Below are 18105 nucleotides of genomic sequence, written 5' to 3'. Positions count from 1 at the left end.
GATGGAGGACAAAAAAAGGCCTAAAAAATCTATTCATGTCCTTAGGAAATGCATCAGGCCTTCCAGTTGACCCATCTACTGTCACTTTAAGCCTCATCAGAAATGTCTCAGTGGAAGAATTGGGCCAATCTTAAGGAAGGGAAGCAGGAAGAAATAGCCCAGTTATGCAAGATTGCACAAGAGCTTGGTTGAAAATCAACATGGCGAGTCTTACAGAGTGATGAATCCAAATTTGACATTTTTGGTTAAAATCATAATCAATATGTGCGGAGGAGGTCAAGAGAGAGGGACAACAGTGAGTGTGTGTCATGGTTTAGGACTGCATGTCAGTCAGTGGTGTTGGGGATTTTGTGAAAATTGTTGGAATTAAGAATGCAGACTAGTACCTCTCTATACACTGCCAATGGAGTAAAACATAACTGGATGGAAAAAGACACAATGAATCAATATCATGGATTAGCCTCCCCAGAGCTAAGACCTCAATATTACTGAGGCGGTGTTGGATCATTGTGACCAAGAAGCAAATATCTAAAAAAAGAACTTTGAATGTCCTTTAAGAAGCCTGGAGACTTAAAGAAGCTACAAAAAAGCTTTTGCTAAGAGTTTTCAAGCTTGTTAGAAATGTAAAAACTCAGTTTTTGCCTTCTATACTGTATTTCCATATATATTTGCACACTTCAATACATAATTTTCCCTGGAAAACTATAAAGAAATCAATATTGGCAAGACTTTTGCGGAGTACAGTTATTGTCTATTGTGACACGCAATGCATTGAAAAGAGTAGGGCTTGAAAAAATGCTGCTCAAATTCTTTCTTTGACGTCATCTTTGTCTCTCACAAACACCTCCCAGTGTTCCACAAAAGACAGTGTGTGGAAAGATACACCAACGCAGTGACAACATTTAGCACAAATGATGTTGCCAAAATAATTTAAAAAAGAAAACAATGTGGATTACTCATCACTATTAATTACTGCCTGCTTTTTGCTCAGATTGCTACTGTAGCAGAACTGGAGGATGACGAGTCAGTAACAGACACACAGAAAAGGCGGGAGCTTCTCTCCAGGCGTCCATCATATTGGTGAGAGGATATGAAGAGTAAGCTAAATTGTGACATATGTTCATAAAAAGTCTGCTAGTGTTAAAAGGTCTTTATGAAAATACTTTATTTTGTTTGGCAGGAAAATTTTGAATGAGCTTTCCTCCAACTCACCGGCAGTTCCTAAAATTGAAGAGGAAAAGACGGAGGATGAAGTGCCAGTTTCCAACTCCCCCACAGTGCCAACCTCCATCTACCAGACCAGCTCAGGACAATACAGTCAGTACACACGAGAATGGCCCACTCACTATAGAGTCATCTTTAGCATTTTCTGCTCTGGCACATACATTTCCAGAACTGTGCAAAAACGTTTTAGCCACACTTCACTATTTATACCGTGCTTCCAAGGAGCCTGTAATTTTTAAAGTGGTCTTGAGTAATAGTTGTCCAGGCATTTACTTTAGATATTGGCAGCTTTTTCACTTCTTTTCAATCCAGTCCTTGTTCCTGACCATTTCTGTTTCTTTCTTTCTTCATGAAGCCACTTAACACTGACCTATGAGCTATGGGGAACGCTTCATGAAGTCTGTTAAAAGAAATTCAAAGAAAGCTTGCCTAAGAGAGTACAGGCTGTGCTGAAGAACAAAGGCGGTCATACCAAATATTGATTTTCAAATTTGTTAAATTTGTAAAAACTCTGTTTTAGCCTTGTGTACCAAATTCCCATTCATGTTTTAAATGTTTCCCAGAAAATATAAAGAAGTGAGGGTGGCTCAAGATTGTTGCGTGTAATCAGTTCATTGGGTACATGCAATTACAGGAATTATTTCATTGCTTGAAGAGATTAGCAAAGGTATTCCTTTCCTTCCTGTGTACACATTTGGAAGCTTTAAGTGTTCACAGTGGGTTAACTTAATAATTATCTAAGTCGTTTAGAGAAAATGCTCTCCAATAGCCTATAGAGGTTTATGGCTCCTGTTAGGACCATAAAGCTCTGTGAGCTATTGGAGCAGAGAAAATCAAATTTCAAGCATTAGATGTTACTATTTCTTCATTCTAACTTCATGAAATCCCCTACACAGTTGCAATCACCCAAGGGAGAGCCATCCAGTTGTCCAGCCCTGGAGTTCCAGGTCTACAGGGGGTCCACAACCTGCCAGTCACAAGTAGTCCCACCCCACAGCCTGGAGCCGCTGTCTTACAGTGTGCAGCTCAGCCTGGAGATTCTCCACAGCAGCTCTTTATCCAGGGAGGACAGGTACTCATCCAAGGTAGGGTGCAACTTTGAATTTATATCAGAAACATCCCTTACGAAACAGCAGCATACATGTTGGGGTGTAAATATTGAATGTTTTGGCTTTTTCTAACGGCACCTCAGATTTTTTAAATTTATTTTCTCTACAGATATAAGCCATAAATGATAGCAGAGATCAAAATCTGTGTAAAAAAAATAATAATATGGTAATCCCCATCTGACATCGTGGGATTAAGGACTCAAATTATGGGATGTTTCTCAGTGAAAACATGCAAGACCCTTTGTGAAAGTAATTCGTCCTACAGACAGTAAATTGTGTCTCAAAAAACATTTGAGATTCATAACTCTGCAATATTAAAGTTTCCATTAGGATTTCCATTACGTTCCACAAATGTGTCCACACCACTTGGATTCATTGTGCAATATATTCGTCTTTTACTTTCAGTGATTTCTTAAGCAAGTTTGTAAAAAATTGCCTCAAGTTCATTTCTTACTTTGAACACAGCTGCAGTTTCATCTTCAAAGCACCAAAAAGATGATTATTTGTTCTGAGTAAGTGCTTGAATTCATCAAGATGTGGTGAAGGCTTACTCATCTGCTCTACTCCAAGACACTCTCTTTCTTCTTTAGCTAAGATATCTCTCTGTCCAGCTGCTGTTGACCATGTCGTGTTGTCAGGTTTAATCTCTTGCTTCATATCGAAAGTAACACATAGCTCAGCAAAGAGCTTATCACTGTTGTCTGGCAGAACTTGAAGCCTCTGGTACCTGTTGAAGGACACGAATAGGTCAGTTTTGGTTTTTTGGACAAAGGGTTAATGACTGCCTGGAGTCTAAAACTATGGACATTACCAGATGATGTGTTTCTTCCCTTGAGATGCTCTGTAGTCATCTATAACAACAGCCTTCAGTTTCTGCTTGTTTGTGGATCTTTCTGCATTTAGTTTCGTATTTAACTGAACAGGATGCTCTGTTGGGTTGAGATCAGGTGACTGACTCGTCCATTGAACAATGTCCCATTTCTTTGCTTGATAAACTCTTGGGTTGGTCTTGCAGTATGGTTTGGAGTAGTATCTTTTTGCACCATGAAGTGCTGGCTAGTCCGTTTTGCAGTGTTTGAGTGAATCTAAGAAGAGAGTATAGCTCTGCATACTGAAGAATTCCCCCCCTGCTACTTCTGTCATCATCAGTAAATACCCTGAACCACCTTGAGTGGGCTCCTGTTTTCATTGGGTTTAAAAAAAAATCTGTCTTTCTTTCATGTCATTTTTGAAATTCAGCTACAACTGTCTTTCTGATGTTGCACTTCAGCCTCAACACCATGCAAACTAAACCCTTTAACCTGAAGATCAAAGTAATGAATAGGAAAAAGAACAGAATCAAGTTGTTATCTGTGAAGGAGCTGGTTGTGCTCAGCACTTGTTAACCTGAAGTTAACTGGATAAAACTGCTGACTTTTAATTTTAAGCTAGTTAGGACGAGGGAAGTTTTCAATATCTGATCATTTTTTGCTGATATTAAGATGAACACACAAAAGGCGAACTAACCCATGCATTTACTCTCATTGACTTGTTCATAATAGTAAATCTGTGGTTTGAGAATTGACGCTTTAAGAAAATAATTGCATTCAGAACATCCGAAACATGTTAATTAGAAGGTGAAGTTCCAGTTTGATTTACAGTCAATGATAAGATCAAAGTAGCACTCACCCATGCGCTTGACTTATCAGCAGAGGTTCCAAAAGTACAGAAAGTCTGTACCTAAGTAGAAGTGCAGATACTATTGTTAAAAAATCCAGTAAAAGATGAAGTAGTGATTCCACTTGTTTACTCAAGTAAAAGTGAAAAAGTACAGGCTCTGAAATTTACTCAAAGTAAGAAAGTAAAAAGTATCTCTTTAAAGGACATTTCTACCAGCTACTTTTATGCAAAGCTAACTGAAACTTGCCATATTGATGTAATAAGAATATAATATTAGTGATTTATTTTAGTCTAAAATTTCATTCTTATAAATATTCTTATCTTGAATCAGATTAGCAGAAAGTGAGCAGAAAAAATTAAGGAAATAAAAGAAAATGCCTCTGCTTTCTGTTGCCTGCACTGTAGAGGGTGACTTTGACTCTAAACAGAAGAACAGTAGATGTGGGGTTTAACCTGTTTATCCCGCAATAACATATTTCCATGCAACCTTTAAATAACACAGATAGTCTACCTCAGTTTGTTTTGCAGCAGGTTTTGCAACATGAAGAAGACATAATGTTACATGTGACCAACCTTTATCTGATGTAAAAGCATGAGGACTTACATGTAAGCTTTAAATTTGCAGTTCAAATAGCAGGTTCAAATCGGTTTGATGTTTGAAGGCCCGGAGTGACGTGAAATAGTAACTCCCCTCTGATGCATTAAAGCAAAAGTAATGAGCCGGTTTTGAAAATGTAAGAAGTAGAAAGAGTAAAAGTAAAAAGTTGTCAGGAAAAAAACTACAATTAAAGTACAGATACCTGAAACAGTATTTGTAATTCGTTACTTCATACTCTGCTTTTCAGGGACTGTTCGTTGTGTATTTTCACAGAGTCACATGCACTGACATCGTGTTTCATACCCTATGATCATAACCGATAGTTTTGCAGCGTAATAGCTGATGAATGTCTCATATTAGTGGTCAGGTTTCAGTTCGTGTAGGTGCCTTTTCAGTAACTCAGTAACTCTGTCTGACACTGTGTTATTTACCTTATCAGTCCATAAGTCCATATCCAGCTGGCACAAACAGAACCACCTATGTGCTCGGGCTAATTTGTTCCTTCCAGCTGAAGAGCTCTGTATTAACAACAAAGCTAATCGAGCTGCTCAGCAGCAGGGCTGTGGATGTACTAATAGTTAATCAGGATTGTTTTAACCATGGTGAAAAGTCATAGCAACATTTTTTACGCATGTTGCTATGACTAAGAGGTTCAGAGTTTCCCTTTTTGAATCAATGGTTAACCAACAATAATCAATGTTGCTTGCTGTTTTTATTTTCGTTCCTCTGGTATTCTTTTCTCGATATTACCAGGAGTTAGAGTGCAGGTTTCTGTCTAAAGTAAAAGCCCTGCAAATGTTAGGCTGAGCTGTGACAGTGCCAAGAATTGTCAAATAAAAAAAAAAAAATAAAAATAATGCATGATCCTCCTAATTAGTAATACCATAAATTTCACTCACGTCCTTTCCATCCTGGCTGCTGATTTTCCCACCAAAGACCTGTCAGGCAACTAAGTGGTTAATATTGTTTTCACAGGTTTGGTTAAATAACTGTTTTGTAGAATTCAGCAGGATAAGTAATGGACGTTTGCTTAAACTTGAAAAAAAATGTAAAACCTTCATTATCCATGTTTACTATTTTCTTACTTCCTTAACACTTTCCAAAACACACACACAGACACACACACAGACACACAGACACACACACACACACACACACACACACAACTTGAATCAGGGAGCTCAACAGTTTGCATGGCAGCCGCTTGGGACACAATATCCTCTTGTTTGTTGAGTGTCGCTCTAGTTGCGTCACTGGAGCTAAAAATACACCCCCTCAGCTACTGCCCTCCCCCCATTAGCTCCCCGCCTTCCCTGCCTCCCTCCCTCCCTCCCTCCCTCCGTTCCTGCCTGGCTCACATTGTGTTTCTGTACTTCAGTTACTCCTCTGCAGGAGGGGAGGGTGGGAGGAACTCTAATCCAGGGTGTTTTACTGACTTCAGCGGGCAGTAGTGATGTCATTGTGATGTCAATGCCTGTAATTGTAATCAGGCTGTAAAGTTGGCAAGTGAGCACTCTGATACAGAGAGCTGAGAGGAAAGGAGAAGCGGGAGCAAAGGAGATTTAAGTAAAGCAGAAAAGGATAGTGGTAGAGGAGAGTTTTCGTAGTGAGGTGTCTCTCTGCCGTGGTGCTGGATTATTGGAAACCAGAGATGGCTGTAACTGGGGATGAGACTGAGTCAGGTAGAGCTTCTTCACATGTTTAATAATGTGTTCTCTGCAACACTCTGACTCTTTTCTCTGTGCTTTTTCGAGAGATATTTGTGCATGTTTTGATTTGATGTCTAGCTCTAATTATACCTGAATGTAAGTCCTCTTAAAAATATGCTTTTGGTATTTGGAGCTTCTAATTGTAAGAGGATCTCTTTTATTCAGTAAACTGTGAGAGCAGAAGCTTTTGCATTCAGGGGCATATTTATGAAATTGAAATTACTTTTACTCGACTTTCAATTTCATGCCTTGTGAAAGGGAAGGTGAGTCTTTACACAGATCATACCGGTGTCCTTGCAGTTGCAAAACAGGAAAAACACTCATGACAGTTCAGGGTTGAATTCAGATCTAGCAAGTAAACAAGCATTTAGTTAGTATGCTCAGCGTTGCTCCATTCAGACTCTTTCTCGCTGTTGCGAGTATGTTCACACACACACGCGCACACACACAGTCTTTTAATCGCTACAGTGGTTGTTGGGCAGACAGGCAGGGAGGGGGTAATAAGTAAGGGAGAGGTGGGGAGGGGGTGGTAAGATAGTTGGGGGTTTGACGTCACTCCAGTTTCCTGGAACAGAAGCCAGGCAGGGAAGAGAGAATGCAAACGGGCAAGTGAGACGCACGCACTGACGTCAGCACAGCCCGAGTCACTCTGTTATCACAATGAGAGAAAAAGAGACAGACGCTCTGTGTGTCTGTGCGTGTTTGTGTGTTCGCACCTGCTGTGTCTCTCTCTGAATGAGTGTGTGTGTGTGTGTGTGTGTGTGTGTGTGTGAACAGCAGGTCAGGGCAGAGCAATGAAACTTCTCAGGAACAAAGTGAAAACGAGAGGGTGAAATGTTACGAGGCAGCAGGCAGAGCAGCACACAGTTGAGTCATGAAAGTGATGACTCAAATCAAACAGCTCATAAACCACATCCACAGAATCGCTTTGTTTTTTCAGCCTTTTCCAGAATTAGCATCACTTTCTTTTAAGAATTCAAGAGGCTACCAGTTATCAGTAGCACACAGTGGTTTACAAAAACGTCACCTCCCAAATGCAAGTGCTGTTATCTCGTTAGAGTGATACCAGATCTTGTGAGGAAACAAACTAAACTTATGGGTTTATTCTACTGAGAATAAACGCAGTCATATTGTTTGCAGTTTATCATATGTTTCAGTAAATGTTAGTATAATATAAAGGCAATAATGACTCTCTATTCAAAAATCAAACGGTGAGCAGCTTATTTAGATTGGACAGTCTGATAACAAGTTGTTTATTCTGCGCCGCTTCAGGCTATAAAGTTACATTGCATTATATTAGCAATAGCAGGACCGAAGGTGTTTTAGAGCAGCGGTCCCCAACCCCCAGGCCTCGGACCGGTACCAGTCCGTGAGTCGTTTGGTACCGCGCCGCGAGAGTTGAGGCTCAGGTGTGAAATGTATGGTTTTCAGGGTTTTTATCATTTTTCAGCGTTATTTTGTTATCGTTTTTATCGTTAACTCGGTTTTCCTGGGTCTTTTCAGGTGTGTTATGAATAAATCTTTTTTTTCGGTACCGGTACTAGTTGTATTTTGTTGTATTTATCCACGACACCTTAAAGGCCGGTCCATGAAAATATTGTCGGGCATAAACCGGTCCGTGGCGCAAAAAAGGTTGGGGACCGCTGTTTTAGAGTATTTGGACACAGCAGGCCTCTGACCTTTAGTTCCTATGGTTAAACACACTTACCTCTGGTCCTAGAGCATAAATTCACAATTTATGAGGGCAAATTAAGTAAAAACAAAAGCAGATCTTAATAATGTCTGCATAAAAGGAACAGAAATAGACTTTATGGCACTTGCTGTGTTGCTTAGTATCCCTCAGAAGTGGGAACTGCTTGACTTTGTATTTCAGCAGCAAAGTTTTGAAGTTTGTTTGAGCCAGCATCTTTTTATTAGAGCTCTTAATTCCTGCTTTTAATGTAATAAAATAATAAGTACAGCATAATGTTAGGACACACCTCAAGAATTTTTCTTTAAAAAAAATGCAACATTTTGTATTCTGTGTTAGTCTGATGGTATAAGGATAAATGAAGCAGGTAAAGATTCTTGTACAGATTTAGAGTTTTTATGAGGAAAATATAAAGACAACAAAGATCTACAAAAAGTAAAAGGTTGCAGAATCTTGATCTCCTATTCTTTCGTCTGTATTCGTCTACAGCCGCTACTGGAGACATCCCCGCCTACCAGCTTCGTTCACCAAACTCGGGCCTGGCTCAGAGCATTGTAATGGCTGCGTCTCCAGGCAGCATGCAGAGCCCCTCATCACAGCACGCCGAGGAGATCACCCGCAAGAGGGAGGTCCGCCTGATGAAAAACAGGTAGGAGCTGAAGTAGAAGTAAGAGATTGTATTTGAGGTGTAAGATCATTCCTTGTCAGTAATGGAAATATGATTGCAAGCAAGCAAGGGAATAAATGTTGGGGACCCCCTAATTCATGCATATTGGAAACTTTGACTGAAGCGTTATTGTGCATGTCTGGAGGTTGCTGTTCACACTTTGTGTCAAAGTGACTATTCACAAAAGGTCAAAGCTAAAGATTTCTGCTTTTGTAGGTGATCGGCAGATTTTTTAAAAAATTTGAAAACGAAACACTGCAGCGAATCTCTACGTAAACAGATTCATGAACTCATGAAACTCAAACTCAAAAGCCTCAGACATTGTTTTGCTTATGGATTGTGCAGACTTGTCTTGACTCTTATATTATATTTTCATCTGGAGACTCATCCAAATTTTTCCTCCATTTCCTCCTCAGGGAAGCAGCTCGTGAGTGCCGCAGGAAAAAGAAAGAGTATGTCAAATGTCTGGAAAACCGTGTGGCTGTGTTGGAAAACCAAAACAAGACCTTGATTGAAGAGCTAAAAGCACTAAAGGACATTTACTGCCACAAAGCTGAGTAGCAGTGGCTGTTTGTGGTCATGGGCTGAAGACAGTTTACAAACTTCTACAGCAAAATAAGACAAAACAAAACAAAAAAAACCCAAAAAAGAAAGAAGAAAAGACTCTGGAACAAAAACTACTTTCATCGTCTTTTATTCTCTGCTCACTCAGGCCTGATTCACGCCAAATTTCAGAAGTGTCGTAGGGAAGTCAAATAGCTTGAGCTTGCCAGTTTCGCTCTTGTTCTTATCTTGTGCTCTTTGCATGTGAAGACTGAAGTGTCGTACACATTGTGTTTGCTGTTGCTGTTGCGCACGAGCGAGGCTAACCAATGAGAGCCGGCTGAAGAAGAGGAACAGGAAGAGGAAATACAGGTGTTTCCTGAAAATGTGCCGCTCATTTATGGCAATTCCGAAAAATCCTTCGAGGGGTCAGCCAGGTCCCGCAACCAGCATGTTTCTCGGAGGTCAGACGAGCTGCTACGCAGATCCATCAGCACTGCGACAAGGCAATTCAAAGTGTGTTTACCTGATTATGTGTTATTTATGCTTCTGTTTTTGGTCATTGCATTCCTTCATGCGGTTAAAAAAAAAAAAGAAAAGAAAGAATTTATCAAGCATTTTGTCTGTAAAGTGGATTTTCGTCATTGTTAGTTTGTTACAAAAGATCTTTTCAAAGAGATTTTTTTTAAAGAAAACACTGGTAAAGTCAATGAAATCAAGATAAAAATCCATTTGCGTTTGGTTGCGTTTGCACAGATTCACAAAATCTATTTCATACTAATATAGAGAGAGGCATTATCTGAATCACAGTATAGTTTCAAAGAATCAAATAATGTTCAAAACAATCTTTATTTTTGCATTACTGTAGTGACGTTACAGTACTTGAAGTGAAACAAAAGAGCACAGTTGGACTTTGGACAAAGCACAGAAAGTAACCAAGGACACGTGTAGATATTAGAGTTTATATTATATTGCCGTTACCTGAATTTATCCCCCTTGGGGATAAATAAAGTCGTCTGATTCTGATTTCACATAAAAACGTATATATTCTACAAAGATAGTTGTTGTATGTTTTAAAAATTGAAATATCAAATTTGTAAACAATCATTTTACATTGACTATGGCCCCAAGAATAACTGTTTTGGTCTGCTGTTAAATACCTTTTTGAATATCCATTTTGGAATAAAACTGTATTTATGGCTTATTGTAATATTAAAATGCTCTGTTTAAAGGGTAATGCCAATTCTTTTGTCTTTTTTTTGTAAAAATATTCTTTCTCAAATAATGTATCATTTTGTGTTCATGTTTCTGGTAATATGTGTAAAAGCTTTCTCTGTTTCTGTTGTAGCTCGCATTGTTTCCCTGATTATACTTCATTAAAATATTTGATTTTCTAAGAAGAATGTAGACAAATGCACAAAAGAGCATTCCTCTGAGTAGCAGACCCTGACATCTGTTACAATGCGGCTGCCAAAGCTCTTTAAGTAACAGTAAGGGATCTACCCACTGACTAACTCAGTCATAACAGTATCAGTCTTGATAGCTGCCACCCAAACAGTCTGCTACTGTTTGTGATCTCAGACGTGCGCCCATTCTTTTAAATTCTATGAAAGGAAAACATCCAGGCCTTCTATATCTCTATTTCTTTAATATCAGATGAGCTGAATATTTTCTGCACTTAGTTTTTGCTGTTTTAAATGGCTCAGTCTTCTACCAGGTGTTCTGTTGTTGACGTACTTCCTTATTTGAATTGTAAAAAAAATATTTTTGTTTATCTAATAAAATATACAAATGTGACATGGATTGTGTGATAATGTTTAGCTCACATACTGCTGATGAAACTCCCTCAACACTGAAGCCATCTTATGTTAGTGCAGTTAAAGCTGTGCAAGATAAATCCGCACTTTACAGGTCCATAAATTGTCGGACAAAGCCACAATTTTTGTGGTTTTGCCACTGTACACCAAAACAACTTATATGTAATTGAAGTGCAGACAATTAGAGGCTCAAAATTCATTGGACAGTTGACTGACACATGGCTTCATGACCAGGGGAAGCCTGTTCCCTCATGTTTTATGACAAGTGAAGCAGACAATCTGAAGTTTATTCACACTGTTGAATTTCTAACTTATAGCTGGTCACTGTAACTTTAAATATAAGGGCCACAGAGATGTTAATGCAAGTGAGGGAGGCCGTCATTAAGCTGGAAAATAGAGTAAAAACAAATAAATAAACATCCGAGAGAAAGCAGGAACTTTAGGAGTAGCCATAAGGCCTGAAGTCAAATAAGGTGCATGATGACAGAATCATTTCCACGGTTAAGAAAAACAACATCGCAACATTAACCAAGTGAAGGACTTTCTCGAGGAGGTAGGTGTATTATTGTCAGTGTGTACTATCAAGAGGCGCCTTCTTAAACGGAAACACAAGGTGCAAACTGCTGGTTATGCTCAGAAGAAACTAAGATGAACTTGTAGCATAAAGACAGAGAAAAGTATGGAGAAGGAGAGAAACGGCTCATAATAAGAAACGAATCACATCGTCTCTCAGACATGATGGAGCCACTACTGTGGCACATGTATGGCTGCAAGTGGAAATGGACCACCGTACTTTATTGATGGAGTTTATTGATGAGGTGGCTGCTTATAGAAGTAAAAAGATGAATTAGAATAGAATAGAATTCAACTTTATTGTCATTGCACATGTCACAGGTACAGGGCAACGAAATGCAGTTTGCATCCATCCAGAAGTGCTTTAGCCATGATATAGATATATTACAATATATATTAGCAATAATATAGATATGTAAGTATATTACAGAAATGGGTCTATTATGGTTTGTTATAATGTACACGGTATGAAGTATGTTATGAATATTCTATAACTATAAGTATGTACAGGCTATGAACAGGATATAAATATGAAAAAAAAAAATTATGAAGTATACTGTAGATGCAGCCAAAAGCTGCAAAACAGTCCTAATATTTTAAAATGACTGATTATGGTGTTTAAAGGTAAAGCTACAAAACTGTGTCTTTGCACAACAACATATGGGCTTAACTATATAAATTAAATTAAATAAGGGAACTATATTATATTATTGCGTGATTATTAATTGAATAATCATATATAAGCAGCATATTACTTTATTAGCTTAGGAGAGGAGAAAATGGGTGGTAGCTTGAATAATTTTAAGAATTGTTGGGTAATTTTCGCTGCTTTTGTATGTCAAAATTGTGAAAGCCCTCATAGAACAAAGGTCAGTTTCACAATATGAACGCGGCATACACATACTTCAGCCTCAAGGCTAAAGTATTCAATGCAGTTAGGTAACTGCATACATGTACCTCTGCAGCGCAGGCATGCTGTGTTAGCAAATAGTACAGCACTTATGCCTTGAATGTTAACATCTGTACTGTGTTTAGTTTAGCAAATACAAGGATAAAACTTAAAGGCCTTGATGGCAAATATTTGCCATATTCATTCGTGCTAGTCAGGCATACTTTTCTCATAAGAAGACTGATATTTCCTTCTGCAGTAATTTACAGTTGAAGGTATGGCTCTCTTCTGGGACCTCCCTACACTTTCATGTGGAGCATGAAAACATCAGCAACACTGGCTGCGGACTTTACACTGATTAAATCGAAAACTCCGTGAAAAGAGGAAGCGGGGGTGGAGGAGGGCTGCACAATGGCTTGCAGAGGTAGCAACAACTGTAAGAAGGCTAACACGAGTGGAGTATGAGATTTGGGAGCAGGATGCACAAAACTGGATCGGCTGAGGCATTAGCTAGGCTGAGCTGATATACTGGGACCGTGGGCGAAGCTTGACCTGCCTGAACTAAGCTCAGTTTAAGGTCACAGTGATAAAGATCAGCTTGGCTCATTAGTCTCAGTGTTGTAGTCTATTTTCAGTGATGTTGCAGGGCAGATTTTATGTTAGTCGTTTCATCTTTTTGTTGGTTAAAGTGATTCCTTTGTATCTAAAATGTACCAAATCAAGCAACCAGTGCCTTCTCCATCTTGATGCTGCACTTAAGTTCAGCATCTAAGTTATAAAGCATGTTGCTACTGTATCACCAAGACATTCCTAAAGGTTTGTAGTACTTTTCCTTGTAAAAGAGTAGCAGTTTTGTCTTTGTGTATATCCTATTGTAACTACTATTGGCATGGACAGTGTGTTTGTACCTGTTTAAAATTTCCTCCAGCACCTAAAGGTCACAGATTATGTAATGTGCAGGCTGAAGAGTAACAAACCTCAGCTTTTATTTTGCTTCCCCAAGCAAACCAAAGGTTAGTTCCTCTTTGGAAAGTAATAAACCTCATTTGCGTCATAGCACATTAGATGGAATGTAAAGAAAAAAGAAACATCTTCTAAGAGGGCAGAAAAAAAATGTTTTAAATAATACCTTTCTTCTAAAGACACGTATTTATAGTGTGCTGTTTAAGATAAAAACAAACTACCGACAAATAATGAAGCTGAAAAGCTGCTTCATGAGCCAACTAAAATTTTTAGAACGAAATTACTCTTAACAGTGGAAGCAAATGAGGACAGTTTCCATAGCAACCTCATAGCAATATAACAGTGACCTCAAAGGGGTTGATGGTGATAAAAGCACAGATAATTCTGTGTGATTTTTAATTTGAATTGGATTGATCTCTTCACCTTATACCATATGTTGCAGTCTCATACACTCACCAAAATGAATTATGCATGCACACGTATTCTGTGCTCTGCACTGTGAATTCAACTTCAATGACAATGACAGACAATTCAACTATTGAAATACAGCTTCACTCTCTGTTACACACACTTACTGCCAAAAACCATAAAACCATAGTTATTCATTTTCTTATTCTCTCTCTCGCTCACAAACACACACACACACACACACACACACACACACACACACACAGCAGATCGGAGAAAAATACCTCCGAGGGAAACCTTGAACGCTGCTGTGCATAAAAAGACTGCAACTCCCCAACGACGCAGCAGCAAAAATATTTTTAAAGCTAACACACATATTAACATCCTAGTTAAAAAGCAAATATATAAATTCCAAGTCAAACTTGTGGAACAATTTACCCAAACTCTAAAGCCAAGCTGTTTATGACCCCTACTTTTATGCTGTTTACAGAAAAACAAACCAAAATGGAAATTTTTAAGCGTGGGAGTCTATTTAATGTTGCATTATCACTCTTTTCAAACATCTTCATGGCCTTTGGTCAAGTGTGGTTTGAGTGGAAATTTCCACCTAGAGACTGGCTGCCTACCAGTAAACTGGGGCCCACTACCATGACAACATGAACAGCGCCTCCACTGAAGAAGTCAAGACGGACCTCTGCTGTTCAGTACACGATACTGCAACTACCCTCTCATAATTATACTACTACTATTACTACTAATAATAATATTTTTTTCTTTTTTACTCTGAAAAATGTCGATGGCCCTCATGTGTTAAAAAAATTACCAGAACTTATAAAACACATTCGATTCAGTTTTTATAACAAAATTATTTTACTGACAGCGATCAAATAATCTATGTGATACTCTTCTACAGTTTTCATACAGAGTAATTGTCCAAGTAGCACCTGAAAAAAATTCTTGTCTACAGATTTTCTAATATTGATCCCTTCCTTATCCCAGTTTTAATGTTAGCACCAAAAACACTACACCTTTTATACGTTAAAGAAATAATGTTTCTGATCATCGATTTGGTGCTAAATTATGAGTATCTTAGTTTGGCCTGGTGTACATGGATGTAAGTAATACACCGATTCAACTCTTTCTCCCTTTTTTAATGTCTTGTAAACAGAGATGGGCAGTAACGCGTTACTTGTAACGTGTTACTGTAATCTGATTACTTTTTAAAGTAACACGTAAAGTAAGGGATTACTATCGCAAAAACGGTAATTAGATTACCGTTACTTTCCTGTAGGAACGCTGCGTTACTGCGTTACTAAAGCCGTGATTTTTTTGCGAGAATGCCTCATGACAGTGACGTAAGCGAGTGCGACGTTCGTGACAACAGCTGTGTGCAGATCAACAATGGATCATATATCGAGTGCGGGAGAGAGTATGAGCGTGCAGCGTTTAAAGCGTGGAAGTACTGACCTTACTTTGAGTTTGATTCCATAAAAAGTGACAAAAACATTAGCATCCGTTGTGCGTGGGAAGAAAACTTATTTTTACAGCGAAAAAAAAACCCCTAAACAAGCACCGAGTGCGCAACGACGTAATGGGAAACTCACAGAGAAACTCGCGGATTCTTCAACTGACCGCTGCAGCACACCTGCACCAGCGTAAACCTCCGCCTACGCCACTCCTGCTTTACAGGTGAAAATAGAGCAACAGGACCGCTAGTCTTTGATTTTATTTATTTTCTGCTGTGTTTTACTTGCATCTATTTGAAAGAGTGAGTGTAAACACAAAACATTTTATTTTATGTGCTGGAATGTCAGTAATTAGTTACTGATTACTTTTTTCTAGTAACTTGACCAACACTGGTTGTAAATAATTACCTCATTTTTTATGTGTAACTGAGTCAGAGCAGGAGCTATTTGTAATGTTCACTGCGTCTGGAGAACAGAGATTTCAAAATCAAAGTATTCCTGGAGAAAGATGCGACATTCGGTGATATGCAACCAACTGATAGCTAGGAATAGTGCTTGTTATCTCAAGTGTTGCTATTTAAAGTATATAAATTATCTCTCACTTTTTTATCTCTGTCAAACTTTTTTTTAATTAAACCTTTGTGTTCAGATGATGTGTTATTTCTTATATCTTGCTTGGTTGTAGGTGCTTATTTTGTCAGCACCGTGATGCTACATTTTCACCTGCAGAAATGTATAACACGGAAAAATCACTGACAAGATGTAACCCAGTAAAGAATTGCTGTGTTATTTGAGAATGACGAGTACTTTCTCCATTTGGTTCTCCAAGGACTAACTGTCAAGGAAAGTTTTTAGAAATGTACAGTCAAAGAAATCTCAACAGTCACATGACCCCCTATGAACAAGCACTCTGTGACATTGGGAAGGAAAACTCCCCTTTAACAGGAAGAAACCACCAGGAGAACCAGGCTCGGGGAGGAGCAGCCATCTGCCGTGACCGACGTAATCGCTTCATAATGTAACATATTTGGACTCTGAGTCTGGGTGCAGAACTCTATTCTGCTGCTGTAATAAAGTATTTCAAGCGTGATTTTTCTGACTAAATAATAACCTACTTAAGTTGATAATTTGGTCCTGATCTGCCCTCTGGTGGAAACACTGGTTAATATTGTACACACTCAAAAGTTGTCCTAGATTCTTGTATACATGCATCATAAACGTGCATAAATGTGGTTCACATCACACATGCACAATGATTGACAGCGTGGTTTACTATTTCAAATCATCTGTTTTTAATAATAAAAGATTTAGCCTGTTAATAAAATCATTTCAGTCATGAGCAGTGTTGGTCAAGTTACTTGAAAAAAGTAATCAGTAACTAATTACTGATTACTTCCCCAAAAAAGTAATCCCGTTACTTTACTGATTACTTATTTTCAAAAGTAATTAATTACTTAGTTACTTTTTAAAAACACGATTTACAACCTGAATAGGTGATAAAGCGATAGATCTTTCCGCCCAATTCTACTTTTTCTGCATAATCCATCATACAAAATGTAATCAAATGGAAAAGTCTCTTTTTTAAACTTGCTTTATCAGTTTTAATCTTTTAACTTTATGCATCAAGCAAAAATTAATTTATATATGCACCATTCTCTGACTTGAAGAAATTAGTTTAACATTTAAACCTATTTTCTGCACATTCCAGCACATAAAATAAAATATGTTTTGTGTTTACACTCACTCTTTCAAATAGATGCAAGTAAAACACAGCAGAAAATAAATAAAATCAAAGACTAGCGGTCTTGTTGCTCTATTTTCACCTGTAAAGCAGGAGAAAGGCTGAGGTTTGCCCTAGTGCAGGTGTGCCCCAGCGTCAGTTGAAGAATCCGCGAGTTTCTCTGTGAATTTTCCATTATGGCGTTGTGCACTCGGTGGTTGTTTAGGGTTTTTTTTCTCTGTAAAAAGAAGTTTTCTTCTCACGCACAAGAGACACTAATGTTTTTGTCACTTTTTATGGAATCAAACTCAAAGTAAGGACAGTACTTCCACGCTTTAAACGCTGCACGCTCATACTCTCTCGATATATTATCCATTGTTGATCTGCACACAGCTGTTGTCACGAACATCGCACTCCCTTATGTCATTGTCATGAGACATTCTCGCAAAAAAATCACGGTTTTAGTAACGCAGCGTTCCTACGGGAAAGTAACGGTAATCTAATGACAGTTTTTGCAATAGTAATCCCTTACTTTACTCGTTACTTGAAAAAAGTAATCAGATTACAGTAGATTACTACGCATCTCTGGTCATGAGTATGTCTTATTGTGCTTTGACTGTTGACCATCTTAAGTTTTTTTTGTATCATACAGTCCTGCATTGCCAGGAGTTGGCCAGCAGATGACCCTATTTCAACACTACCACCCACGCTCCTCACTCCCAGCCACCCACACACGATTTTTTTAAAAATGTAATTGTTTTAATTGTTCGCTTGTGCTTATTCAAAATAGCCCGATGCTTCACAGAGCTGGGAAAAACACGAACTTCAAAGGTTTTAACGAAAAAACAGCTTATGAGTGTAATGATTATAAAAAGCTTGTTTTCATCTGATCATTGAACTTGGCCTCATTTAACCTGGTCTACAATAACATAAAGATTTAGCATTATTCTGTCACAATAAGACAATTTATCTTTAAAATTAACACATAGGCACAAACCATCGTGTAACACCTCATTTACACAGCATTTCTGTAAAAACCTGCAAATGTCTATTTGCTTCTTAAAGATGGA

General features: G+C 38.3%; 1 protein-coding gene across 3 annotated transcripts in view; it reads left to right on the top strand.

Annotated features, from left to right (window-relative positions):
• Positions 1-9798, top strand: part of LOC102780686 (cAMP-responsive element modulator-like) — a 15192-nt gene extending 5394 nt beyond the window's left edge. For 2 of the 3 annotated variants that reach the window (XM_087831635.1, XM_087831634.1), the window contains 5 exons: positions 992-1080; positions 1181-1317; positions 2121-2309; positions 8479-8638; positions 9073-9798. In XM_087831635.1, the coding sequence (XP_087687761.1) occupies positions 992-1080; positions 1181-1317; positions 2121-2309; positions 8479-8638; positions 9073-9217 (720 nt within the window). In that variant the 3' untranslated portion in view covers positions 9218-9798. Of the gene's footprint in view, positions 1-991; positions 1081-1180; positions 1318-2120; positions 2310-5967; positions 6273-8478; positions 8639-9072 lie in introns of those variants that run through there. The other variant, XM_006807357.3, reaches the window with a different exon arrangement.
• The last annotated feature ends 8307 nt before the right edge of the window (positions 9799-18105 follow it).

The sequence above is a fragment of the Neolamprologus brichardi genome, chromosome 18, assembly GCF_056152115.1.
Source record: "Neolamprologus brichardi isolate AB-2024 chromosome 18, ASM5615211v1, whole genome shotgun sequence".
In the NCBI taxonomy this organism is placed as follows: domain Eukaryota; kingdom Metazoa; phylum Chordata; class Actinopteri; order Cichliformes; family Cichlidae; genus Neolamprologus; species Neolamprologus brichardi.
This window is presented reverse-complemented; position numbering and strand designations above follow the sequence as displayed.